The sequence below is a fragment of the Lactuca serriola genome, chromosome 3 (genome assembly GCF_051521515.1).
Source record: "Lactuca serriola cultivar US96UC23 chromosome 3, Lser_US96UC23_V15, whole genome shotgun sequence".
NCBI classification, from domain to species: domain Eukaryota; kingdom Viridiplantae; phylum Streptophyta; class Magnoliopsida; order Asterales; family Asteraceae; genus Lactuca; species Lactuca serriola.
In genome coordinates this window covers 87,844,004-87,870,416 of record NC_136410.1, presented here as the reverse complement: position 1 = coordinate 87,870,416, position 26,413 = coordinate 87,844,004, and the positions used below count along the sequence as shown (strand labels likewise).

Here is a 26,413-nt window from a genome sequence, read left to right as displayed (position 1 = left end):
GATGTCAGTCTCTGATACCTCTTTTTCTTATAGTGCACCTTTGTCGCATCAGGTCAAGAACTCGTGCGCTGGGCGTTCTCTATGTCCGCCACCCAGCGTTGACTACTATTGGGTCCCTGACCCCGAAAAACTCTAGCACCCCGCACGCCTTGAACTCCCGGAACGAAGGAGTTCGGGCCCCGACTTGGCCCACAACAATCTCTGCTCTAAATGCCTTGAGCCTCTCCTCCATGATCTCCATCATACCCTCCTTGACCGTCCCAAAGATAACTGGGGTAGCATCAAGGATGCCCCTGGTAACCTATGCCGCAATAAGCTCACACAATCTCTCGTTAATGGCCTCGGTAGTGCCACCTGACCCGGCCCGGATCCAAATCCCCCTGGTCCAAATCATGTCACCACCATATTGAACTGCAATGCAACAAATCATAATGATCAAGATGCCCAAATAGGGGATCTTTCCACACTGGTCCTCCTCAGAGCTTTCAGATCGAACATTGGTTCTGGTATAGGTCCTGTGTAGTAATACGTGCCCAATACTACCTTCCACAACTACCCATGTCTTCCCCAAGGCTCTACCTGATAATTCTAATCCGTCCCAAAACAAATCATATCCCACAGACTACCACATATCTCAAATCCTAGGCGATCCTAAGATTTTCTCTACCCACATTAATCATACCAATCATAACAGGCTGCCTTTATGCATGCAAATTATATACAAAAAAGGATCAAATAGACTTCTGAATAATAGATCCTATCATAGGACCACAACCAGACAAGGAACAAGAAATAAGGCCAAATCAATCATTCTAATGCTATAAGCTCCTAACCGTATACAATTTTAAAAGCATACACATAGCAAAATCCATACGATTATCATAGTTCAAATATAAGTATAACATGGCTAACATATTTGGGAACTACTTACTTGGCTTGGCCGATCACGCACGTTGCATTCTCCGCTTTTCCATTCTTTAAAAGTTTTAACTTTTTCTTTATTTCGAAAACAATTTTACACTTTCCTTAGTTTGAGTTCCGACACACCCGAGGGTGTGCCTGAATCCCTCAAACCAAGGATCTGATACCAACTTGTAATGACCAAATTTTCAAAAGAAAATTTTAATTTTTGATTAACCAAAATACTTTCCACAAACAATGAAATTCCAAATACAATTGTTTTCAAAATTCATATTGAGTACAATTTTATTTCAAATCATCAGAGTGTCCTGTAAAAATGCATGTGAGAGAGTGCACACCACGACATCAAGCCTTGCCCTTGCCCTTGGGCTCAGATGTACCTAAAACAAATCCATAAACTATAAGCTAATGCTTAGTGAGTTCCCCAGAGCATACTCTACATCACACATAACACATATCACATTAGCTATAACAGCTACATATATCACTGAAGCCATGCATACAACGTACAAGGAAGCCATGGAAACCCTCTAAGGTCTTACATCTAGTGCCACTGGAACCCCCAAGTGGTCTTATTACCTGCCATGGGAACCCCCACATGGTCTTCCTACCATGGGAACCCCCACATGGTCTTCTTGCCATGTGAACCCCCACATGGTCTTCTTACCAAGAAAATATCATACAAACTAATCATGCAAATATACTAGGATGCCATGGAAACCCTCCAAGTTCTTATACCAAATGCCACGGGAATCCCCACGTGGTCTTAGTCTACTGCCACGGGAACCCCCGGGGTCTTCCATGCAAATGTCATACTAACATAACGCATAATCAATTGACAATCCACATATCATAAAATGGGCCGGCCTTGGTGATGGGTTTTGAGCATTCTAACACTTCATAAGTGTACATGCAATCCTAATAACCTTGGATCTATGTTTGTCTAATTATCATGCAAAGTTGATTTCCAAGGCTATGATCCTATCTAGCATACATGGGGAACAATTTTAACTTAAATAATAGATAGAACTACATACCTTGTTATTGTAAATGGTCCTTGAAACCTTGTGAGCCTAGCACCCCAAGTGTGATGCCTCAAATGCTTAACACAACACCAAATGCTATGGAGTAAACTTGGAGAGGAAGTATAACACACTAAAATCGGCCAAGCCCTCTTGTTTCACTAGTAGTGCCGATTTTGGGAGAACACAGGAGCTTTATATAGTGTTGACACATCTAGGGTTACACCATGTAAACCCTAATGTGTCATGACTCTTCATTTCCATGACCCATGGGTTTGTAACTCCCATGGAGCCTCCATGGAGCATCCAATGGGTTTAACCCAACTTGATTATCCATGCAGCCTGTTAGCCCACTATATAAGTTATGGATGATTTACATAATCAACCCATATATTTAATTAGTTATCTTTTGATCACTTAATTAATCCTAAAATTAATTCTTGATCAAACTAATTAAATAATATTATTAATATATATTAGAACTTATAATATATTAATAACCACAAGTGTTATTTCTCTCATTTAGTTTATCCAATTGCATGGTGCCATGCAACCCAAATGGACCATGCCGGGTCGGGTCAAGTATTTACCAGAAATAGTTATGGACTTAGACACCTTATCCAACACTTGGTACCTTAGACCTATTGGTATAGTGAGAAGACTCACCTCACGTATGCTGAATTGATAAGCTACGATCAGATATATCTCACACACTGCTCCTCCTCAACTGCCTATAATCAACATGTGATTAACTTGTCACAATCCCATAAATACCCTCAAAGTCAACCCTGGTCAACAGTCCATGTTGACATCAACTCGCCGAGTGCATCCAGCAACTCGTCAAGTTCCTTCCAAGTCCATTCCACTGAATCTTGAGTCAACTCGCCGAGTCACCTTAGTGACTCGTCGAGTTCATCAAATGTCCAGAAAACCTAAAGTCCATTCAGATCAAAACCCCAATCCTTCATTGCACTCAATCATAACTCAAAAACGGGCAAACCCTACCCCGACTCGTCGAGTCAACTAAGGGACTCGATGAGTTCCTTCAGCCACTTTTATATTCAGCCCTTTTCAGTGGGATCTAAGGTCCCAAACTTCAGATCCAACATCCCCTAGTGCAGATACCACGTAAAGTTGCAAAGTTTACGTGCATGCAAGGCCTAACATGGCTAAAACATCAAAACTAAGCTTGCTACAAGGTTTTAGTGCATGGAAAGGGCCTAAGGTGGATAAAGTGAGAAACTTTATGGCATTGGGGACCTAGAGAGGTCTAGATATGGAACCATATCCTTGTGATAAGTCCAGATCTGAGTATGACCCTATTTTGCACCCAAAAGTGACCATATCCTTCCATGAAATGACATCTAAGCAAAAAGAGATCAAGGTGGTAACTTTTTACCTCTAAATGGATGCTCACAACGAGTAGATGCCAGAGCCGAAGCCTTCTCCTATCTTCAAGCTCCTCAACCTTCAAGTTTCTTCCTCAAAAGCACAAGTTTTACTCTCTAAGACTCACACACTCTCAAGGAAGCTCAAATATGTGGCTAGGGTTTCTTTCTGGGCTGTTAAGACGACGAGGGAGGCTATAAATGAGCCATAGATCCTTTAAATAGGGCACAAGCCCTTGGAAAGTAGGGTTTCTCTCTACAGAGCCTACTCGTCGAGCCGGGGCCTTCCGACTCGTCGAGTAGGGTTTAAATCCTGCGTCACCTAATAGTCTCTACTCGACCAGTCAGAGCTCTCCAACTCACCGAGTCCATGCACAAACCCTAAAATATTAAATAGTTTAAACAATACCTGGAACAAACGTTACACATACCATACTAGGAAAGTTACTATACTCCCACTAGCTTTGATATACACACATGACTCATCCTTACTACTAGAGAAACCAAATTCTTTGACTTACTCATGGAAGCAAAGATTCTAACTACGAGACACTTATTTCAATCCATAAATGGATTTCTCAACCTTACACACTCTATTAGGAAACCTTTCATGTTCAAAACCATCTGGCTGACTCATGTAAACATCCTCAGCCAAATTCCCGTTTAGGAAAGCAGTTTTGACATCCATCTGCCATATCTCATAATCATCAAAGGCAACTATGGCAAACATTATCCCGATAGACTTTATCTTAGCTACTGGTGGGAAGGTCTCATCATAATTAATCCCTTGGGTTTGAGTAAAGCCTTTCCTAACCAGTCGTGCCTTGAAAGTGTGTAGCTTTCCATCCATGTCGATATTCTTCTTGAACATCCATTTGCACCCAACTGTCTTTCGACCTGGTACACGATCAACCAAATTCAAAATTTGGTTATCATACATGGACTTGATCTTGCTGTCCACTGCCTCTTTCCAGTTAGCAACCTCAGGGCATGCCATTGTTTCCTTGTAGTTAAGAGGCTCATCTAAATTTATCAGTGTACGATTAATGACAAAGTGTCACCATCTATAGTTATATTAAAACCAGAGAACTCAGGGGATATGCTAACTCTACTAGAATGTCGAAGAGGTAATGAACTGTTAATTGGCTCAACAAGAGTCTCATACACTGGTTGAGAGATAATGTCTTCTAAGGTTCCTTCATTGGGTGACTCCTGAATTTCTTCATGGTCAATTGTACTCCGACTGTCCTTCATTGGTTTACATACCTCTTGATTATTATCGTAAATAACCAAAGTAGTTCCTTTCTTTTGAAGCCTTGAAAGCTAACACCAAAAGCTTGATGTCTCTAATGGTTTGTACCCAAACCCTAGCAATGGAAGACTTGATAGGAGAGAGGAGAGAGGATGGTAATTTAGATCTTCTTCTTGAAAAATAATGGACGAAAATATGATGACAAAGGACCGTATTTATAGCTTATAGGAAAACCATAAAAACCCTAATTTGAAATAAAATAATATTATTTCAAATCAGAAGTTATCTAGTTTCCTGATTATCCATATTATCCATATGGAATAATATAGAAACCCCAAGGAGCCTCCGAATTTCGGTCAACCCTAGGAACTTTCTAGAATTCCTTTTTTCTTCAACTATTGAACAAGTACAATTTTAGTCCTTGTATTTTTAATTAATTAAATTAATCACAAAATTAATTCTAACAATTTCTGATTAATTATTAATTAAATAATACTATTTATAATGAATATATTAATCTTATAAATTGACAAACTATTTATTTCTAGTTATTAATCATATAATAAATCAATTAATCAACCTTTATTTCTAAAAGTCATTCCGTCAATTACTAGTTTTAAGGCAACCTAATAAAGGCTTTTCTTTTAATTCAATTATATATCAATTTAGTTATTGACTTAGACACTTAATTCAACATAATATAAACGATTGATGATGCTTTAAATATAGGTCAACATCACCTTTTAACTATAGGTCAATATTACCTTTTAACTACGGTCCTTTTTTGTACACATAATATATAGCCTTTATTGGCACACCACATACTTTTGTGTGTGACTTATGCATCACATTTGCTTGCTTAGTACAACTTTTGCATTATTCATGTCCTTTATTGAATTTTATACAACCATTAAACCATATAATGTCATGCTTTGAAAAGAAATCAAATCTTTTTCCTTTAGCTATGTAGATCCCACATGAAGACTATGTTTCACAATTACCATATGTTGATGTCTATGCAATACACCTATATAATTGGAACATTTTTATTATTATTATTATACTTTTTCTTAAAAAATGGCAACATATTTAATAGGGGATGTAGAGGGTTTTAGTGTGGTGTATACACCCCATTTAACATGCTTTTTTACATGTCCTCCCTAATAAATAAAGAACTTTTTGCCACATGTCACACTCTCAGTGATTTGGTCAAATGTCATTTTATGGTTATTTTCAATTAATTTTTTCCACATTACATTTTGTGGTTTTTTTCATTTTATTAATTTCCACATAATATTTAAATATAATAATTGCAATAAATGTAATAATAAATGCATATCAATTTCATTAATTGACTTCCTTCTAATTTCAAATTTTCTAAATTAAAGTTTCATTAGTTTCCTTTATTTATTTATCTAAATTATTTGTTTAATTTAAAAGAAAAACAAACAATTTAATTTTAATAATTCAATATTTTTCTATTTTTTTCTTATAAATTCAAACTTCTCAAAAGTTTAGAATTTCATATATTTTTTTTCCTTAAAATGAATCCATATAATACATGAGTCTTGCACATAGAAAGTTCATAATTAAAATTGATTTTCAATTAATATCCCCGTACTAATATTAGTTGTACACTATGCATCCCAATTATAATAATCTCTGGATCCGCCACTAAACATATTATACAATTTTTTTACATTTTTTTTTCATGCCTTACATATATCAAATGCAAAGAATGACTTTGCCTATTATATCGTCACATGCATAAAAATTTCCATCCATAAGAATGTGTCAAACCAGTGAGAGTTATACTATCCTCGGTAACTTCATTAGGATCATCATTATTTTTTTGGGCTTTTAACATAAAAGCCCTTAAGTTTAATAGGTTTTGATGGTTTTGTCCATGTGACGATTTTTTGTTCGTTAATATCCAAAATTTGCCAAGTTTTTTTCATTTTTGTCGTTTCTACAAATCTTTTATGTTTTTACCCAAATTATGTTTTTCAAATTTGCAAAAAAACCCATTAAGTTTACAAATCTTATATGTTTTTATCCTAATTATGTTTTCCAAATTTGACATGAAAGTCCTTAATTTTGTTAAATTTTGTTGGTTTTGTCCCTAGACATCTATTATTATAGGTAGCAAGGGCAAAAATGAAAAAAACCTTGCAAATTTTGGATATTAACGAACAAAAAATCGTTACAATGACAAAACCAACAAAACCTGACAAACTTAAGGACTTTTATGTCAAAAGCCCTTATTTTTTTTGTTCCATATGAATATATACGGTTCTAATTAGGTTAATGTTCACCCATCCAATCACCATTAAAATGAATTCAAACAAAGATCTTTTCACTCGGCCTCATACACCACACATTGGGTAAACTTGTCTTCACAAAGAGCACACAAGTCTTAATCAATCACTGTTAGAATTAATCCAGCCGAATCCATGAACCTTATTCCTCTTGTCTCTACAAAAAGGAGGTTCAATTCACAAACTTTGTATAACATAACAACGTCAACCGAGGATGAAGAACCTAGTGTGCTCTAATACAACATGTTAGAAACACATCAGAAAGCAACACACGAAAATGAATTAGACAACATAATATATACCCACTTCTATTTTACATAGAACATATTCATGAATTAAAAAAATATAATTAAACACTTGAACTCGAGCCTTGCACCATTTATTATGGTACCATGACAAAGATGACTTCTTACATAGAATATTTTGCCCACCGGATTCTCATTTAAAAGGTAAACAAAGAAATTGACAATCCACAAATTGGACTCAACCCGGAATGAAATTGTACTAAAATGCAATAAACGTGATTATATGATTGGTATTACAAGAAAATGTGTTATTTACTTATTAAGGAATAAGGAGAAAAGGGAACATCTCACCAAGGAAAAACATCAAGCTCTGTCAATTGATCAAAGATGTACAACCAAGAAGGAGATAATTCTGATTCAAGGCACAATCATTTTTTTTAATAATTCCTTCAACCTCAATAACTTGACGCTTCAAGTGTTTTGAAATCTGTAGGCACTAGTAACAACTCGGTCTTTCTTTGAACAGTGGCTCCAAAGCTCTCAGTCATATCCAAGTCTTGAAAAGTTTTGCCATTTGGGAGCTTCCAGTTGAAGTAGTAAAGTATATGAGCCAAAGGAAGTTCCACGTTGGCTAAACCAAGGGCAGCTCCAGGACACATTCTCCTTCCAGCACCAAACGGGAGATACTCATACTTTGAACCCATTACAGTGATGGAGCTGTTTTCGAATCTCTCTGGCATGAAAGTTTCAGCATCTTTCCAGTATTCAGGATCCCTGTTTATGGCAAACACATTGACAATAAGTTTTGTCTTGCTTGGTATGTCGTATCCCCCCAACACACATGGCTCCCTACACTCTCTAGGCATAACCAAGGGTAGTGGTGGGTGCAACCTCAATGTTTCTTTGATCACTAGCTTTAGGTAGTTTAGTTCTTGTATATCTTCCTCTTGGATCCTTTCCTTTCCATTTAGTGCTTGCCTTAGTTCTGCTTGTACTTTCTCCATCGCTCTTGGACACCTTATCAATTCAGAGATTGCCCATTCAATTGTGGCTGATGATGTATCTGTGCCAGCTCCAAACATATCCTGCATCATTTGATTCAAATTGTGAGTCTTCAAGAGAAGTAGTGTGCAACAAGCCAACAATCAAATTTATCGATAGGCATAAGCAGATACTTACCAAGATGACTGCTTTAACATTGTCTGCTGTCAATGGAAACTCAGCGCTTTCTTTCAGTCTTAACAGAACATCAAGTAGAGTCTCCTGTGATGAGCTTGTACGATTTCCAGGGTGCTCGGAGATGATATTGTTGATCAAACTGTCAAGCTTATTGTGTATGTTGGTTAACTTAGCTCTCTTCCCTGAAAGGTGGTGAAGCAACGTTTTAGAAGGAAAGATATCCGCCACATCAAAACCTCCAGTCAACCTTAGTATTTCTTTTACTAATTCTGTAAATTTCATTTGGTCTTTTATTCCTTTTCCAAACGCAGCCCTACTAAGTATGGTAGCAATCATCTTGAAAATGTTTTCTGAAAGATTGATGGGTGATCCCTGCCCAGTTGATCGAATATGCTTAACCAAATTCCAACACTCCTCCTCACGAAGGGATTGAAAGGACTTCACTTTCTTGTTACTCAAAAGCTCCAAGGTGCAAAGCTTTCGCAACTGCCTCCAGTATTCACCATAGGGAGCAAGGACAATATCGGTATTGTGATATGCAACAATCTCACCGGTTAAAGTCTCCGGTCTGTTTGCGAAAGTAATATCATACGTTGTCAGAACCTCTTTTGCCCAACGTGGGGATGAAACAACGATCGTGGACACTTCTCCAAGTTGTAGATGCATGAGAGATCCATGTTTCCTTGCTAACTCCATGACACCACGATGTGGCATCGTACCTATAAAAGGATGGTTTTATCATCAGCAAAAGTAAAGTTCTATGCAAAAAAAGATAAGATTAAAATGTTAAGGATTCATAGCAAAGATTGAAACAAGATTACATACCTATCAAATGGTGCATGTGTCCGATTATTGGTAGTCTCCATGGCTCTGGGAGCAGATTTTTCTTTGATTTGGGACGTGTTACTAGCTTGAAGAGGATGAAGATGATAGCGGCAAGGCCAAGGGTAGTGATGACCGAAGTCTCCATTGCTTGAAATGGAGAAAAGTTAATGAGGTCTGGAATGATTTTTGGGTAATAAAGGGCGACGGTCTTATATAAGATATTTTTATGCCAGTAGATTGGTGGTTCTTAACAGCCCCAAAAATAGACTGGCTATGGTGGACTACCATGGCTTGTTTACTAATATATCTTACATACCATAGTTGACTTGCTAGCTAGCCTCTGAATTGTTATTTAATCGTGTACTTGCCACAATTCCATAAACTGTCGTCCCTTTTTGAAGGTTATACTATTTTTATATTAAAATTTTACGAAACCAAAACTAAAATTTACAGAAATAAGTAATCAATTCCCCATTTTTATTGCCCGCCAAAAAGGAAATAATGCTAATATTGTAGCATAGAGTTTTTATTAATTAATTTTAATTTAAATAATAATACAGTTGCATATGACTTCAAAACCTTGAGTTTATTTATATGGTTTTTGCTTTTGAGATAATATTCTTTCTAATAAATCAAAATCTTTTTTTTTATATGTTATTCTTTCATTGATTTCATTTGGACACATAACATTTTATATTATTTTTGAATAAATGCTTTTTCATTTGTTATTTTTCTCAATTTTATATTTTCTTAATTAAAACATGACATTTAAACCTCAATTATTAATTCATTTAATTGAAAATCTACTATAATAAATGAAGGTTTTTTTGCCACATGTCCTCTTCTCCTTCATTTGGACACATGACATTTTCTAGAATTTTTAATTTTTCTATTTTCCACTTGTAATTTTATTGTATTTTTCATTTTATTAAATTAAAATTCCACATTTAATGTGTAAGGTAATATATATGTAAAGTATTTATTAGAAAAAGATTATATATGTAATGTATTCAATACATTAAAGTTTCATTAATTTTAATAATTCAAATTTTTCTTCTTTTTCTTATAAATTCAAACTTTTCAAATTGTTAAAATTCTATATTTATTTTTTTAATTAAACCTATGTAATACATGGGTCTCACATAGTCAATAAAGTAGAGTATTACTATTCATATATTATATTTAATTAATATGTTTCCTTTTAAATTCAAAATTTAAATTTTCAAATTTAAATAAATTTTATTTAAACCTTTATATTTAATTTTCTGATTACTAACCCGTATAATATACAGGTTTCACATCTAGTTTCTATAATTACACAAAAAGTATTAGGGGTTGTTTAGGACATATGAACACCTTGAATCGGTCAACATTTTGGACGTTTGGTTCAGCCACATTTAAATCGGTAGGCATTGAAACTTCTTCTGAATGGTTAAACAACATAATTTTCTCTTCACGAAGTGGGGATTGTGAACGTCATCACTTTTTCTTTGACGTTGCTTGAAAATGAAGATATCATATGCTCATATGGTTGCGTGAGTCGTGAGGCGTGAAACATACCTCATACTAAATAGTATAACTAATAGATATCATTTTATTTTTCCTTTCATTGCGGAAAAATAATTATTAGATGTCTTATTAATGAAATTTATGTTTAACTAGTCGCAAGTCGCACATATTTTAATCATGTATATTCGTCTCTTTTTATTAGGATCTAGATGAACCTAAAATTGTTTGATTTAATAAAGCTAAATCGTGTGGATGGAAATGATAAGATCGAAAATATTATTATGGAAAATTTCCATCGCCATCCTCATCACTGTTTCAAGTAAGTTTTTTTTTTTTTTTGTTTAATTCAACTTAGGTTTTCATTTTGGGCTAGGATTCATTTCAATTTAGGTAATTAATTACCTACGGAATAACTACATTTCCGCCTCCTCATCACATATTTCAATCATGTATATTCGTCTCTTTTTATTAGGATCTAGATGAAGCTAAATATATGCATTGGACAAGTCCTTGGACTTGTTTTTCAAAAGTTTGAATATATAACTAAGGGTTTAGCCGTCTATCATTTAAACAGCATTTGCATTGTGTAATCGGCCGTGAGATAAAAAAAATGTCTTTATATGGAACCTGTGTTGTAATATGATAAATGTTTATTTCGATCTTTAACTCCACATCGGTCCTCTCTCTCTCTCTCTCTCTCTCTCTCTCTCATTTTTCTTCCTAAACTTGTCAAATCACATGGAAATTATCATCTTTTCATTCCAATACTTTCCACAACCATTTTTATATGAAATAATTAAAAGACGAAATTACCTAAATGGTCTCTGGCAAAAACGTACCAGATTTGGTCATTATGTGAATTTACTGTGTGGAAGGTCCATCGGTTTGAAAAATATTGCATGTATGGTCATTTTGGTTAACATCCTTAATAAAACACGTTTTTATTGTAAACGGACAAATGTACTCTTTGTCTTTGAATAATTCAAAGAAAAAAAATACAAAGGGTATATATGTTATGATCCTTGTACTTAAAAGACATACATTTCATGACATGTGAATTTTTATGAAAACGTGGTTTCCATTCCATCACATTTGTTACAATAATCAAAAACAAAAACAAGTTCATTTTTTACAATCGCTTTTTTGGTTACTTCACGAATATAAGCTATAGTTGTTGGTGCTTCGCGAATACAAGATCTAATTGAAAGTTTATCTCATAAAAATTTCCCTTCATCCACTTCTCATTCTACATCCAATATTACAACACACGTTATTAGTGTATCATATCTAATGACAATTCAAAATCTTGATAATACTTGACAACCAAAGTCTCAAAATGACGAGTTTATTTATCAAACTCAACTTTGTCCGACTATTGATCCTTCTACATTCAATCAAGCTAAAAGATATCTAACATGGTGGGAAGCAATGAAAGATGGAATCGATGCTCTTAAAGAAAACCCAACTCAAGTTTTAGTTCGAAGACGGGTGAATGAAAATAGTGTCAGATGCAACTGGATCTATAAATTCAAGCACGAATCTAATGGTTCAGTTAGTCACTATAAGGCTTGTTTTTTTTTTTGCCAAATAGGTTTCTCAGAACAAAGACATGTTGCTAACCTTCTACTATTCGACTTGTCATCTCGATTATAGTTCATGTGGATAGAAACATCAACAAATTGATGTCAACAATGCGTTTTTCTTATGGAAACAGTGTTTATGAATCAACATATTGGATTTGTTGATTAAACTTTTCAAACTTGTATAATTTCTATCTCAAAAAGTGCTTATGGACTCAAACATGCTCCTCGAGCGTGCTCTTTAAACAAAGGTGTTGTTGTCTTTTGAATTCACTCAATGTGTTTCATATACATCTATCTTTGTAAGTTGTATACCTTTTTATGTCACATATGTTGTTGTTTATGTGGATGATAATATCATTATGGGAAGTTCACTAAACTATATTGATGAATTAGTTCAAAAACTTAATTCAAAATTTACTATTAAAGATTTAGGACAACTTAGTTATTTTCTTTGGATCGTAGCCACATCAATCATGATGGTGTACATTTATCTCAATAAAATATATTTTTGTTTTGTTAAAATGCACTGGTATGACACAATGTAAACCTCTTGCTTATCTGATATGTAGGGGCGGACGCATGAATTAGTAGTAGGGGTTGCACAAATATTTTTTCCGGTCAAACATAATATAAAACACTAAAAGTAAAATCCGGTCAAACATAATATAAAACATCTAATACAATTTTTTTCCTGGTTAAACATAATATAACAACGATCTATTAGAATTTAAATTTGTCCTCTTCGTGCAGACATCTTTTGAAACCGTTCAATTACTTTTTCATTCTCAACTTTCTCAAGTGTTTCGGTCTCGACATTACAAAGCAATGTGTCGTTCAAAAATCATCGCCAATTTTATTACACAAGTCGGTCTTCAAGAGCCTAATCTTTGAAAAACATCTTTCTACACTTGCGGGTGCTACGAGTAATATCAAAGCCAACTTTAAAAGCTTATAAACCAAAGGATAAGACTGATGCTTCCCCGTACTAACCATCAAACGAGAAAGGTCGAAAATTCCTTTCAAACTAGTGAAGCGCTCATCTTTGATGCAAGAGTGATAAAATATCTCAAGTTGTCCTTCAAGGTCTATCATATTTGAATCATCAAAGTCATACTTGTATAACTTACCTAACTTCAATAACTTTGATTTGTCAAATTGTGCAAATGAATCACAAGGGCTCAAAGCACCCATGTATTCTAGTAATTGGGTGCTTGTTTCACTAAATCTATCCCGATATTCTGTAAGTTGCATATCTACCACCGTGTTGAAGATTTCAACCTTAAAATGAAACATATTAGTCTTTGTAGTCCTACGTTTTCTCACACCAATATACAACTCTTCCATATCTAAAGTATCAATTTCGTGTGTTTGACAAAAATATGATACTTTTGGCAAAATGCTAGCAAACCCTATTTTTCTAAAAGATTGCAATGCCTCCATTGTCCCTCTAACCATCGAAGCCGCTTCTAAAATGTCTAGATCTTTTCTTTGAAGTTGCTTTGACAATGTCTCGTGAGGTGTAAAATGTCATACATTATATGTAAGTAAAACACAAACTCATATGATTTAAAATATGCTAAGATTCCAGATGCTTGTTGACGGTTTGCCAATGACCCTCCCTCCTCTTTCACAAAATCTAAAACTACAAGAACATCCGCAAACAACTTCATCAAACTTGTGAGTGTGTTGAAATGTGAATCCCATCTTGTTTCTCCCGCTCGAACAAGTGTTGTCTCTTGATTTAACCCTCTTTCGGTTTCAAGTTAACCACTACACAAGCCTTTTTGCACCCTTTCTCTTGCTTGCTCTCGTAGTAAGTCTTTCTTCTACACGAGGCACAAACAACATTAACCACCAACGCGATTTGCTCAAAGAAGTCACTAACACCATCATGCTTCTTTGTTACAGCCACAACTACTAATTGAAGTTGGTGTGCAAAGCAATGTACATAAAAATCCATGTCATTCTCTTGTAATATCAAAGCTTTCAAACCATTGAATTCCCCCCGCATATTGCTAGCCCCATCGTAACCTTGTTCTCTTATCTATTAAAATTTAAAACAATTAATATATATATATATATATATATATATATATATATATATATTAAATTGATATAACAAAAAAGTAAAGAATAAATTACTGACTAAAACTCAACTTATTACTTGCATGTACTTCATTTATGGCATTTTTGAGTGTCAAAGAAGATGTATCCTTCACGTGCACTAGTCCTATGAATCTTTCTTTCACAAAGCCAAGACTATCGACATAACGCAAAACAATAGCCATTTGTTCATTTTTTGAAACATCACTAGATTCATCAACTAGTAAAGCAAAAACATTTTGACCAATCTCTTCACGAATACTCAAAAGTACTTCTTGTGCAAAACATTGCACAGGTTCTTTTTGAATTTTAGGGGAAATAAGTTGATTGTTTTTAGGAGCATTTTCTAAAGTATTGTTGAAAATATCTTCACTAGTCTCTCGAATGGCTTTTAACACTTCAATGTAAAGCCCTCTATTTTCCGAGTTAACAGACTCGTCATAACCACGAAACGTTAAACCGGTTTTCAATAAAAGTCTAAAAACAATAATAGAAACACGTAATCGAGCTTTATATTTATGGTCCTCTACTTCGGTTTGCCTCCTCAAGACTACATTAATAGCTTGTTTTTCCTCATTAAAAACTCACACTTTTCTTTTGCTTTGTTGTGAAAACTATCTACACCACCCACATGAGTCCGAAATGCATCTTTTTTATTCCAAGTATCAAAACCTTGGGAAACAAATGCATCTCTCCCACCTTTTTGTCCCATGAGGTCCCCACACAAATAAAAATATAAAAAAATATACACTATTCTTTTTCATGCTATATTCCAGCCAATCAAAGTCATCAAACCATGAAAGAATGAATCTTCTAAATCTATCACGTATTTTTTTTAGGAAACTTATGTGCCCTTACTTGACACGGTCCTTTAAGCAAATATGCTTTTCTTACATCATCTCTTATATTTGGTTTGTAACTTGTAATCAATGGCCTATCCGTCAGGTCCTTTAGAAGATCCTTCAAGTCAACATTATCATTAGGTTGGTTAGAGCAAGGTGTTTGTGGAGTTGCATTAGAAGCCGAAGGGATTGATTGATTGGTGATTGGTGTTTGTGGAGTTACATTAAGATTAGAAACGAAAGGGATTGATTGATTGGAGATTGGTATTTGGGAACATTCTTCACCACTTTCATTAGGATTAGGTCTTTGTCTTTTGGTAAAGAAAAACCACTTAGTTTAACCTATAAAAACATAACAATTACACCTAATCAAACAATGAATTCAATAAAAAGGAGTTGCTTTCACCTAATAAAAAAATATACCCTAATAAATAAAGATAAATTTGTTAAATGTCAACTTCTTATTTAATTTGACACATGTCATTTTCTTAGAATTTTAAAATTATTTTTTTTCCACTTGTCATTTTTGTATTTTTTCCATTTTTATTCAACTTCCACCTATTAAATGTCACCTTATAGTAATTAATGTGAATTAATGTATATAATAAACATTCCATTTGTGAATTCTTATTTCTATCTAATAAATTACATTTGCGAATTTATATTAATTAGTTTTATTATTATAGATTAATCAAGACAAATTACATAAATGGTCCTTGTGGTTTATTCTATTTATTTCGAAAGTTTACTTTAAAAACTACTTAGTTTTTACACATTTATATTCAACATGATTTTTTAAAACATAATAATAATTTTTTAATTAGTATAGAATAAATTAGTTATTCATCATTTCATTTATATTTATTTCAAAAATTTATTTTAGAAAATACTTATTGTCTACACCTTATATTTAACTTTTTTAATCAACCCGTGTAATACACGGGTCTCACACCTAGTAAATTCAATAAAAACATAACAATTAGTCAATTACACCTAATCAAACAATGAATTCAATAAAACAAGTTGCTTCACCTAATCAAACAATAAATTCAATAAAAACATAACAATTAGTCAATTACACCTAATCAAACAATGACTTCAATAAAACAAGTTGCTTTCACCTAATCAAACAATAAATTCAATAAAAACATAACAATTACACCTAATCAAACAATGACTTCAATAAAACAAGTTGCTTTCACCTAATTAAACAACAAATTCAATAAAACATATCAATTTCACCTAATCAAACAATCAATTCAATAAAAAACATAGCTATTGCACCTAAGCAAACAATATAACTTCAATAAAACAATTCAATTTCACCCAAGTCAAACAATAACTTCAAAAAAACATATCAATTTCAAATATCTAAATGAATTGGTAGTAGAACTTACTTGTTTCATTCTAGTGTAGGGCTTTGAAGTTTGAACTTTGAAGTGGATTTTGTTATTTGTTAACCAATAAACCAAAACAGTAGAAATTGAAGAAAGACAGAAAAGGGTCGATACTTGCTTCAAGTCTTTAAGAGAATTGTTGAAAATCTGTGACATCCCCAAAATCACGGCCAGAAAAAACCGATTTTTGTTTATGCTTTATAAAAATCAGAGTACTTCATTTTATAAAAAGGTTGCGGAATTTGTTCCCAGAAAAACATGGTAAATACGTTATTAAAACATTTTCGAAGAAACGTAATTATTTCATTTTAAAACGTTTGGGATGTTATCGTTAATACCGAAACATAAGCATAAACAGAACTTACAATGATTTACACTAGTGATCTACATCTCTTTAAATCTCTCAGTGTAATGTTACTTCACTTCGTCACCTGTGATATACATAAACTGAGTGGGTCAGGTTGGGAAACCTGGTGAGTACATAGGGTTTTCAACCCACAATAATATAATTGTTATGTTCAATCATCAAACAATCAACCCAATTACCCATCCCCGTTATCTTCTTAACTCTTAAGGATTTAACCTAAGAGTCATCTATCCTGCATTCGTTTATTCCGAAGTCCCTTACTTCCAGGGTTATAGGAATGACACTAAATCCATAGCTGCCGATGTTCGTTCGTAGAGCACTAATTCCATAGCTGCTATATCTTACTCATCGGGTACTAAATCCATAGTTACCAATGTTCAATAACTAAGTCCATAGCTACCAATTCCTAACAGGTACTAAATCCATAGCTACCAGCGTCTAACTAATAGGTACTAAGTCCATAGCTACCAATTCCTAATAGGTACTAAATCCATAGCTACCAACGTCTAACAGGTACCAAGTCCATAGCTACCGGTGTTTGTCCCATAGGCACTAAGTCTATAGCTGCCAATGTATACTCACGTCATCTTCTATCTCTCATCATTCATCTACCCATCTCATACCCAACATATTCGTATATATAAAATACGTATACAGTTTAAATCCTTTAAAACATGTATAAAACGTTCATCCAACATAGACAGCAAGTATTCAGATAATATGCACACATAGCACGTAGTTTATATAAAATACTTCATATTTATGTGTAAGATGAAAGGGACTATGCACTCACCTGAGTAGGTGGTGACTCAGCACTCGGACAGCGCTTCGATACTCTCAAAACGATATTCCTTCGATAAAACCTAGTACCAATACCACTAGGGTTTAGTCTAACGTTAACCGCGACAAATTAATTAGTATGACTATTATTAGGCGTTAATAACGCTCAATATAACTCATAATAATAGCCCAAATAATTATTTTAAGGACCTAATACCATTCCTATAATTATTTGAAAGCTATATTAAAAATTGCGTAAGCGTAGCACACTTACAGCGAATTTTATCGAAAACCGGAACTTAATTGGAGCAGCGTTTCGAAACCGAAAAACTCCTTTTTCTCGGGACTCCGGGAGCCTCGGGGCTTCCCTAGGGTGCTAAGGGGTTTTACCTAGGGCTTAGGAGTGGTTTGGGACCTTAGAGAGAGAAAGTAATTATAAAAGAGAAGTGAAAAATGTGCAAGAAAGTCGACAGCCTTCGCTGGCTTTTATAGGCCGAAGTTCGGACCTTACGCGGGGCGTACTCGTCGGATAAGATCAACAGGTGGCACTCCTCGGATGGGTCATCGTGGCATGCTCCGGAACCGTTCAATCCGAAGTCCGCTGGGCGTAGCCTTCTTCCGACGCGGGGCGTACTCGGACGCGGGGCGTTCCCTTCGTACGCGAGGCGTAACGAGGCCAGGTGTCCGAATCCGAAGACCAGACCGTGACCAGCAAGCTACGGCCCTGATCGAGCCACGTCACCTCCCTCGCACCAGCTTCGCAATTTCGAGTTACAACTTCAAAAATTCGTATCTTCTTCATACGAGCTCCGTTTTTAACGTTCTTTATATCCACGCGAAGGTGGGAACGTACTCTACAACTTTCATTTAGACTCCGTCGGCTAATTTTGGCTCGATTTTAAATTTTATATTATTAACAGGCCGGAACAGGATTGGTCCGTTAAATCCTCATAACTTCTTCATCCGACATCCGTTTTCGCCCATCTTTTTCTCGTTACGCTACTTTTAACGAGATCTTCGATTCTCGTTCAGGTCATGTCGGCTAAAAACCGCTCGATCTAATATTCGAATTTCGGGCTGTACACTGCTAGTCCGAAACTTCGAAAAATCATAACTTCTTCATACGAAGTCAGATTTGGGCGTTCTTTTTATTGATGTTCTTAATTTAACATATTCTACGACTTTCGTTTAGATCGCTAAGGCTAAATCTCACTCTATCGTAAATTCACTATTCACGCTTTCCAGTATCGTGCCGGTTCTGTCGCGAAACTTCGACGGGTCATAACTTCTTCGTTATAACTCGGATTTCGGCGTTCTTTATATGTACGGAAACCTTGTAACATACTCTACAACTTGGTTAAGATTATTTATTCTAAATAATCTTTTGTCGAAAAGTCGTTTTCGACCCCTATTGCCTCTAATTTAACTAGCCCGGATTTGCGGGCGTTACAAAATCGATCAAGGATTGTGATCGATCCAATAATGAAATCGATCAAGGATGAACAATTTTGAGGTCACGAGTCTGCCAAGGCACGATCGAAGGTCGAATGGTTGATTGGTCGAAGGATTTTTGATGCAAATCAAGAAGTCGAGTAGTTTAATTTCGATTCTGTAATCGTGATTTTTTTTTCAACCGATAATACTCAATTAATTAGGATTGGGCTATTTTTTTACAAGCAATTAGCCCAATTGCTAATTTATCCAATTATGTTTTATTTTGAACTTTGGGCAATTGAACTATTAGACAATAATTGATTAAAACATTGGACATTTGGGCTCGTTATTATTTTTTTCGTTTGGTAATTCCTGATACAGTAACAATATTTTTTTATGTAGTTTGCTAGTTGCCCAAATTTTTTTTAGTAGTTGCACGATTTTTTTCGTAGTGGCACAATAGGTAAAATTTAAAAAAAACGAAATTTTTTCTACTACGTGCGCGGAAGCTAGGTGTTGCTGGTGCCACACCGGACACCTAGCTAGGACCGCCCCTGCCGATATGTATCGGTCAACAGTTATCCCGATATTCTAATACACCATTAGATGGTAGGTTTATACATCGAAGTATCATTGGATTGTGGCTTGACCCAAAATCACATATGCTATAAGCAAAGCTTCATAATTTCTCAAACAACCGACTGATAAACATTAGATTGTTGTGTAGTGAATAATATGTTATCTTAGAGGTACATCTTCGCATGGCCTTATGATATGTAAGTTGTTTTCCATGTCTTTATATGCGTTTCCGATATGGATTGGACTGATTGTACTATTGATCGATGATTGACGAGTGGTTACTGAATGTTCCTTGGCCTAAACTTATTAATTAGTATTTGGAGAACCAAAACATGGTTACAAGATCGAACATGAATGTTGAGTGTTGTTCTCTTGCACTTGTGGCTGTTAAAGTTAGGTAGGTTCTCTCTTTTCTTCATGAGCTAAAGTTTTCATTGTTTTGTTCACTCAATCTTTGGTTTAACAATACTAGAGCCACGTATTTTGCAACAAATCCCATTTTTCATCAAAGATCCAAACATATCGATAAAGACATACATTTAGTTCGTGATATGGTTTTAAACGATAGTCTTACCATCTGGCTCTCAACTTATATACGTTCTTATGAAAGGTTTAAAAGCTCCTTATTTCCAACTACTTTGTTCCAAACTTCACATCCTTCTAAATGTTTCGCTTGAGGGGGAATGTTAACATAAAGTTAGAGTCGGTAACATAGAGCTGGTCAATGGTCAAATTTAGTTATCGTTGGTTAAAGATTGTTAACTAAAACTCTAAGCATTATTCTAACAATGATGCATTTCATTCACATTAAATGATGAGTTTTCATCTAAAAAACACAACCAAAATTGTCAACAACACATCTATACTTTCCGCCAACATGATACAATATTTAAGTTTATTCCTATAAAGGGTAAACATTCAAAATTATATAACTTTTGGACATTAAGTGTGGTATGTGAAAAAATAACCATGAACCCACACAATATTTTGGAGGGCCATCCAAATGTACCGACAGACCAACACTGGGGCAATGGGGGCACATTTTGGAGGGCCATCCAAATGTACCGACGGACCAACACTGGGGCAATGGGGGCAGCTGCCCCAATAACAAAAAATAATAATAATTAAAAAAATATGTTTTTTTTTTCAAAAATAATATATTTTAAGCCCTACAAAATAATATATTTTGACTCTTTAAAAATATTTTGCCACCATAAAAAAATTAAAGTTCTTTTTACTATGTTTCCGATATATTCCTAGGGCTGCCATGTACATATATAATTCGATTGCCTGATAATGAAGCTTGTTTAGTGGCCGATTTGTCATGAAAGAATGTGAAACTATGCGATATTCTATCAATGTTGAAAGAGAAAATCTAGAAAATGTATATATACCAAAAAAAACATATACAATACAGTGACATAAAATAGAAACAAACGAGTTGGATGATTTATTCTTCAATCATCTAACATCGTTAGAATTATCACTTATAATAGAATTTGATTGATGTTTTAAAAATAATTACAAACATGCATATCAATAAATCAGTATAATTAAGGGTGAATATGGATCACATCCATATCAATAAATCAGTATAATTAAGGGTGAACATGGGTGGTTTACGTAAAACCGAACCCACCCAAACCCATAGTATGGTTTCTATATATTAAAAGTCTTGCAAATCATTATATAAAGGTTGATGTGGTTTGATGTTGTGTGCATTGACCGATGTACAAGTCCTTATGCACTATATAAGAGATGTAGATGGTGGAAGTTGTATGCAATGGGTGATGTAGGACAACTATAGTTGCTATCATATAAAAAATTGAAGATTTAGAGAAGAGGTAGTTAGAAAGATTGGAACACGAGAACTCTTGTAGCAATGTCCATTGATTTACCAACCCAATGAAGCTAATACTTGTGATTTATTTACATTGATTTAAATATAATGTTTATACCGTTTTTATGTATTCTATAAACTTTGGTTCGATACAATTTTTCTCGATTTCTTATATTTACAAAACCGAACCCAAACAAAAAAGTTCAGTTTTTGAAAAACCATAATTCAACCCATCGGTTTATGCTTTGGTTTTTGTTTCGGTGCCATCAGTTTTTGTCGTTTTTCAGTTTCCAGTTTGGGGTTTGCTCACCCCTATCGGGGTCTCTCTCTCTCTCTCTCTCTCTCTCTCTCTCTCTATATATATATATATATATATATATATATATATATATATACACACACACACACGCACCTACTAATCTATTCCTTTGTCCACAAGAGGATTTGAGCTTCAAAAAAATTCATAAATTTTCATTACAATTCTAATATACCGTTTAATGACTATTCAACTCTACACTCTCTCTCTCCTTTATATTATATTCACATTTAATCTATTAAACCTTCATACAACTCTTGGATGACCTTATCCTAGACTTCTAGACTAAAAATCCTTTGATTGATGTTATTTGTATATATTAAAAATGATTAAAACGAACAAAGAAATAACAATTGGAATGGAATTTTGAAAGGAATTTGTAAATTATAAGAAAATTATATATAAATATAATAAAATTAGTTATTTGTATATATTAAAAATAATTAAAAGCAAACAAAGAAATAACAGTTGTAATGGAATTTTGAAAGGAATTGGTAAATTATAACATATTATTTCTAAATATAATCAAAGTAGTTGACACCATTTATCACTTTTAAGATCTTAGTATTAGAATTACCCAAGTGTATTCAATAAGTGAAATTATATTAATATAATATAATAAAAAAAAATATGAGGGAGGAGTTAGAGACTAGGAGTAGATAAGGGTAAATGGATAGAACCACCGTTAAACAATTGAAATCCGACAAATGTTCTGTGGAGTTTATGGACTGACGGCGAGTCAGGGCAAGTCAACTATGGTATATTAAGAATATTAGTAATCCACCTATAAAGCCAATACGGAGTCGATGATGGCTATCTACTTTCGCAGCTTCTAGGAATCACCGATCTAGTGGCACAAAAGTTAAAACAACAGCAACAGCATACCAATCATCTCTATATAAGAGCGTGGCATTTATAGCCTCAAAATCATTCCAAAACCCATCAACTTTTATCCATTAATTTCCAACAATGGAGATTTCTGTCACCACTACCCTTGGCCTAGCCGTCATCATCTTCATCCTTTTCAAGTTAGTAACAAGTCCCAAGTCAAAGAAAAACCTGCTTCCAGAGCCATGGAGACTACCAATAATCGGACACATGCATCATCTGATAGGTATGTTATATGTTATTTTGTTTGAATGTCTGTTATGAACCCTTAATCTTTTGATTTCATTACTTTTTGCGTAGCACTTTTTCACTGGCTAATAAAACGGTAATGATAGGTACGATGCCACATCGTGGTGTCATGGAATTAGCAAGGAAACATGGATCTCTCATGCATCTACAACTTGGAGAAGTGTCCACGATCGTTGTTTCATCCCCACGTTGGGCAAAAGAGGTTCTGACAACGTATGATATTACTTTTGCAAACAGACCGGAGACTTTAACCGGTGAGATTATTGCATACCACAATACGGATATTGTCCTTGCTCCCTATGGTGAATACTGGAGGCAGTTGCGAAAGCTTTGCACCTTGGAGCTTTTGAGTAACAAGAAAGTGAAGTCCTTTCAATCCCTTCGTGAGGAGGAGTGTTGGAATTTAGTTAAGCATATTCGATCAACTGGGCAGGGATCACAAATCAATCTTTCAGAAAACATTTTCAAGATGATTGCTACCATACTTAGTAGGGCTGCGTTTGGAAAAGGAATCAAAGACCAAATGAAATTTACCGAATTAGTAAAAGAAATACTAAGGTTGACTGGAGGTTTTGATGTGGCGGATATCTTTCCTTCTAAAACGTTGCTTCACCACCTTTCAGGGAAGAGAGCTAAGTTAACCAACATACACAATAAGCTTGACAGTTTGATAAACAATATCATCTCCGAGCACCCTGGAAATCGTACAAGCTCATCACAGGAGACTCTACTTGATGTTCTGTTAAGACTGAAAGAAAGCGCTGAGTTTCCATTGACAGCTGACAATGTCAAAGCAGTCATTCTGGTATGTACTTGTATGCATATCTCCAGATGCCTAGTAATCTTTATTATTTTCATTGTATATTCTTTGGTTAGATGTCTTTAAAACTGACGGATGGAATTAAATGATGCAGGATATGTTTGGAGCTGGCACAGATACATCATCAGCCACAATTGAATGGGCAATCTCTGAATTGATAAGGTGTCCAAGAGCGATGGAGAAAGTACAAGCAGAACTAAGGCAAGCACTAAATGGAAAGGAAAGGATCCAAGAGGAAGATATACAAGAACTAAACTACCTAAAGCTAGTGATCAAAGAAACATTGAGGTTGCACCCACCACTACCGTTGGTTATGCCTAGAGAGTGTAGGGAGCCATGTGTGTTGGGGGGATACGACATACCAAGCAAGACAAAACTTATTGTCAATGTGTTTGCCATAAACAGGGATCCTGAATACTGGAAAGATGCTGAAACTTTCATGCCAGAGAGATTCGAAAACAGCTCCATCACTGTAATGGGTTCAGAGTATGAGTATCTCCCGTTTGGTGCTGGAAGGAGAATGTGTCCTGGAGCTGCCCTTGGTCTAGCCAACGTGGAACTTCCTTTGGCTCATATTCTTTACTACTTCAATTGGAAGCTCCCCGATGGCAAAGCATTTGAAGATTTGGACATGACTGAGAGCTTTGGAGCCACTGTCCAAAGAAAGACCGAGTTGTTACTAGTTCCAACGGATTTCCAAACACTTAAGGCGTCTACTTAATGACATTCATTTAAATATAGAAGAATTGATCCATAATCCATTAATTCGTTCTTTCGATGGGGGACATCTTGATCAATTGACAACTTTGAAGGATTTAATGCTGATGTATTTCTTGGTTGTGTGTTCCCATTTTCTTGTATTCTACCCTATTATATATATACTTAATCATGTTTTTGTATTTTATTTTTAGAGCAATTAATGTGCAAATTTGTTCTATGCGGTTTGCGGATAAAATTAAAAAAGATTTCAATTTATACCGCGGGTCCAAAAATGCTAGATATTTTTACGGATAAGGCCCCTGTTAAGCTTAAATAGACTATTACATCATTTTAATTTGATTATTGTACTAGGTGTGTATGACCCGTGTATTACACGAGTTTATAAAAAAAGTTTAGTGTAAAATTATAAACATCACATATTTTTAAAGTAATAATTTTACATAAATAAAAAGAATATAATAACTAAAGTAAGTAATTGAATAATAATGTAAGATATTTGAAAGATTGTAGAACAATTATTATGAAATTTAATAAAATGATCTACTTGACATATATAAATGTCACTAAAATAAATTTAAGAAAATGACAAGTGAAAAAAAAATAATTCAAAAATTCTTAGAAAATGACATGTGTCAAATTCAATGAGAACATGACATTTGACAAAATTGATTTTCATTTATTATGTTAGATATTTTGTAAAGATTCATATAATATTGTATTAATTAAAAAATAAGAAGGGTCGCTTGTAAAGACTATCAAAATCGCGGGTAAAGGTAACAGCGGCTACACATTGCCGATAAAAAGTCGCCGCTACCACCCTGTCGCTATTGATCAAAATGTCTGTAACATCCGTATTTCCATGTATGATCATATGATTATTTATTTTGAGATATGAGGAGTGACTCAATGAGTTGATGCCCTAACTTGTCGAGTAGGATCACGAATGATGACTCGGATTAATGAGTGGACTTGACGAGTCGGCGAATGGACTCGACGAGTCCATGTTGTTGACAGAAACCCTAAATCCTTGGGCATGTGCCCTATTTAAGGGTCCTTATGGCCTTCATTTGCGGCCACCCTTTCCAGAGAAAAAACCTAAGCATATTTGAGCGTGTGAAATGAGAGATAGAGAGCCATCTTGAGCCATTTGTTGTGATTTTGCTAAGGAGGAGAAGTGATCCAGCAAGAAGGACCAAAGGAGGTTGTTGGTCTAAGACTTTCAAGCAAGGAGACTTCACTTTGAGGCAGAGGCTATATCAGTATCTGAGATTCGAGATTATCCGAGTTACCTGAGGTGAGTCTTCTTACTATACATTACCTAGAATGGCATCTATGTGCAGGCCGGAGGGTCTTATATGTATGTGTATGCTTGAGATTTATGTGCATTGTGTTATATGTATGCTATGTGTTATATGGACCAGATTGGAGGGTCCAACGATTTAGACCGGATCAGAGGGTCCAACGATTTAGATCGGACCGGAGGGTCCCACGAGCTACGGGACTGGAGGGTCCCGCTGAGACACATTGACCGGAGGGTCATCCGAGTTATAGCCTAGAGTGGCTTATGTGTTGTATGTGGTATTCTGGGGAACTCAATAAGCATTTATGTTTACCATGTTATGTGTTATGTGTTTCAGGTACTAGCAAGGATCACGTGAAGATGCCGGCATGATTTGTACACACAAGCAGGAGATTATGTTTTGAGATTCTTGGATATGTTTATTTGTGATGACATTTGATAACATGAGAATTGAGAATATAAAATGAGTTTTATTGTGTTGAAAAAAAATGAAAAATTGTCTAGAAAAATTACGTCGTTACAAGTTGGTATCAGAG

The 26,413-nt window shown here is 34.8% G+C and overlaps 4 protein-coding genes across 4 annotated transcripts; 1 reads left to right on the top strand and 3 right to left on the bottom strand.

The window, feature by feature from the left end:
* Positions 1–7,501: 7,501 nt before the first annotated feature.
* Positions 7,502–9,343, bottom strand: LOC145092824 (cytochrome P450 71AV8-like). Its single transcript, XM_079030807.1, has 3 exons — positions 9,151–9,343; positions 8,326–9,044; positions 7,502–8,231 (listed from the first exon to the last, which is right to left on the bottom strand). The coding sequence occupies exons 1-3, from the start codon at positions 9,293–9,295 to the stop codon at positions 7,602–7,604; spliced, it is 1,494 nt and encodes a 497-aa protein (XP_078886933.1). The 5' UTR covers positions 9,296–9,343; the 3' UTR covers positions 7,502–7,601.
* A 3,733-nt stretch (positions 9,344–13,076) lies between these two features.
* Positions 13,077–13,697, bottom strand: LOC145095489 (uncharacterized). Its single transcript, XM_079033356.1, has one exon. It carries the CDS (start codon positions 13,695–13,697, stop codon positions 13,077–13,079), a length of 621 nt encoding a protein of 206 aa, XP_078889482.1.
* A 286-nt stretch (positions 13,698–13,983) lies between these two features.
* On the bottom strand, positions 13,984–15,057 carry LOC145095488 (uncharacterized). The gene is made up of 3 exons (XM_079033355.1): positions 14,936–15,057; positions 14,417–14,822; positions 13,984–14,286 (listed from the first exon to the last, which is right to left on the bottom strand). Exons 1-3 carry the CDS (start codon positions 15,055–15,057, stop codon positions 13,984–13,986), a joined length of 831 nt encoding a protein of 276 aa, XP_078889481.1.
* A 7,760-nt stretch (positions 15,058–22,817) lies between these two features.
* Positions 22,818–24,761, top strand: LOC145092822 (cytochrome P450 71AV8). The gene is made up of 3 exons (XM_079030804.1): positions 22,818–23,014; positions 23,124–23,842; positions 23,952–24,761. Exons 1-3 carry the CDS (start codon positions 22,870–22,872, stop codon positions 24,576–24,578), a joined length of 1,491 nt encoding a protein of 496 aa, XP_078886930.1. The 5' UTR covers positions 22,818–22,869; the 3' UTR covers positions 24,579–24,761.
* Positions 24,762–26,413: the final 1,652 nt, after the last annotated feature.

Bases quoted from the DNA above. Each gene is read 5' to 3' on its own strand.
- LOC145095489 (XM_079033356.1), bottom strand. From the start codon at position 13,697: ATGGTTAGAGGGACAATGGAGGCATTGCAATCTTTTAGAAAAATAGGG.
- LOC145092824 (XM_079030807.1), bottom strand. From the start codon at position 9,295: ATGGAGACTTCGGTCATCACTACCCTTGGCCTTGCCGCTATCATCTTC. The intron at 9,045-9,150 runs GTATGTAATCTT...ATCCTTTTATAG, and splicing joins ACACATGCACCATTTGATAG to GTACGATGCCACATCGTGGT. The intron at 8,232-8,325 runs GTAAGTATCTGC...CAAATGATGCAG, and splicing joins ATGTTAAAGCAGTCATCTTG to GATATGTTTGGAGCTGGCAC.
- LOC145092822 (XM_079030804.1), top strand. From the start codon at position 22,870: ATGGAGATTTCTGTCACCACTACCCTTGGCCTAGCCGTCATCATCTTC. The intron at 23,015-23,123 runs GTATGTTATATG...CGGTAATGATAG, and splicing joins ACACATGCATCATCTGATAG to GTACGATGCCACATCGTGGT. The intron at 23,843-23,951 runs GTATGTACTTGT...TAAATGATGCAG, and splicing joins ATGTCAAAGCAGTCATTCTG to GATATGTTTGGAGCTGGCAC.
- LOC145095488 (XM_079033355.1), bottom strand. From the start codon at position 15,057: ATGGGACAAAAAGGTGGGAGAGATGCATTTGTTTCCCAAGGTTTTGAT. The intron at 14,823-14,935 runs GTGTGAGTTTTT...TATTGTTTTTAG, and splicing joins CACAACAAAGCAAAAGAAAA to ACTTTTATTGAAAACCGGTT. The intron at 14,287-14,416 runs GTACATGCAAGT...AAATTTTAATAG, and splicing joins TCAAAAATGCCATAAATGAA to ATAAGAGAACAAGGTTACGA.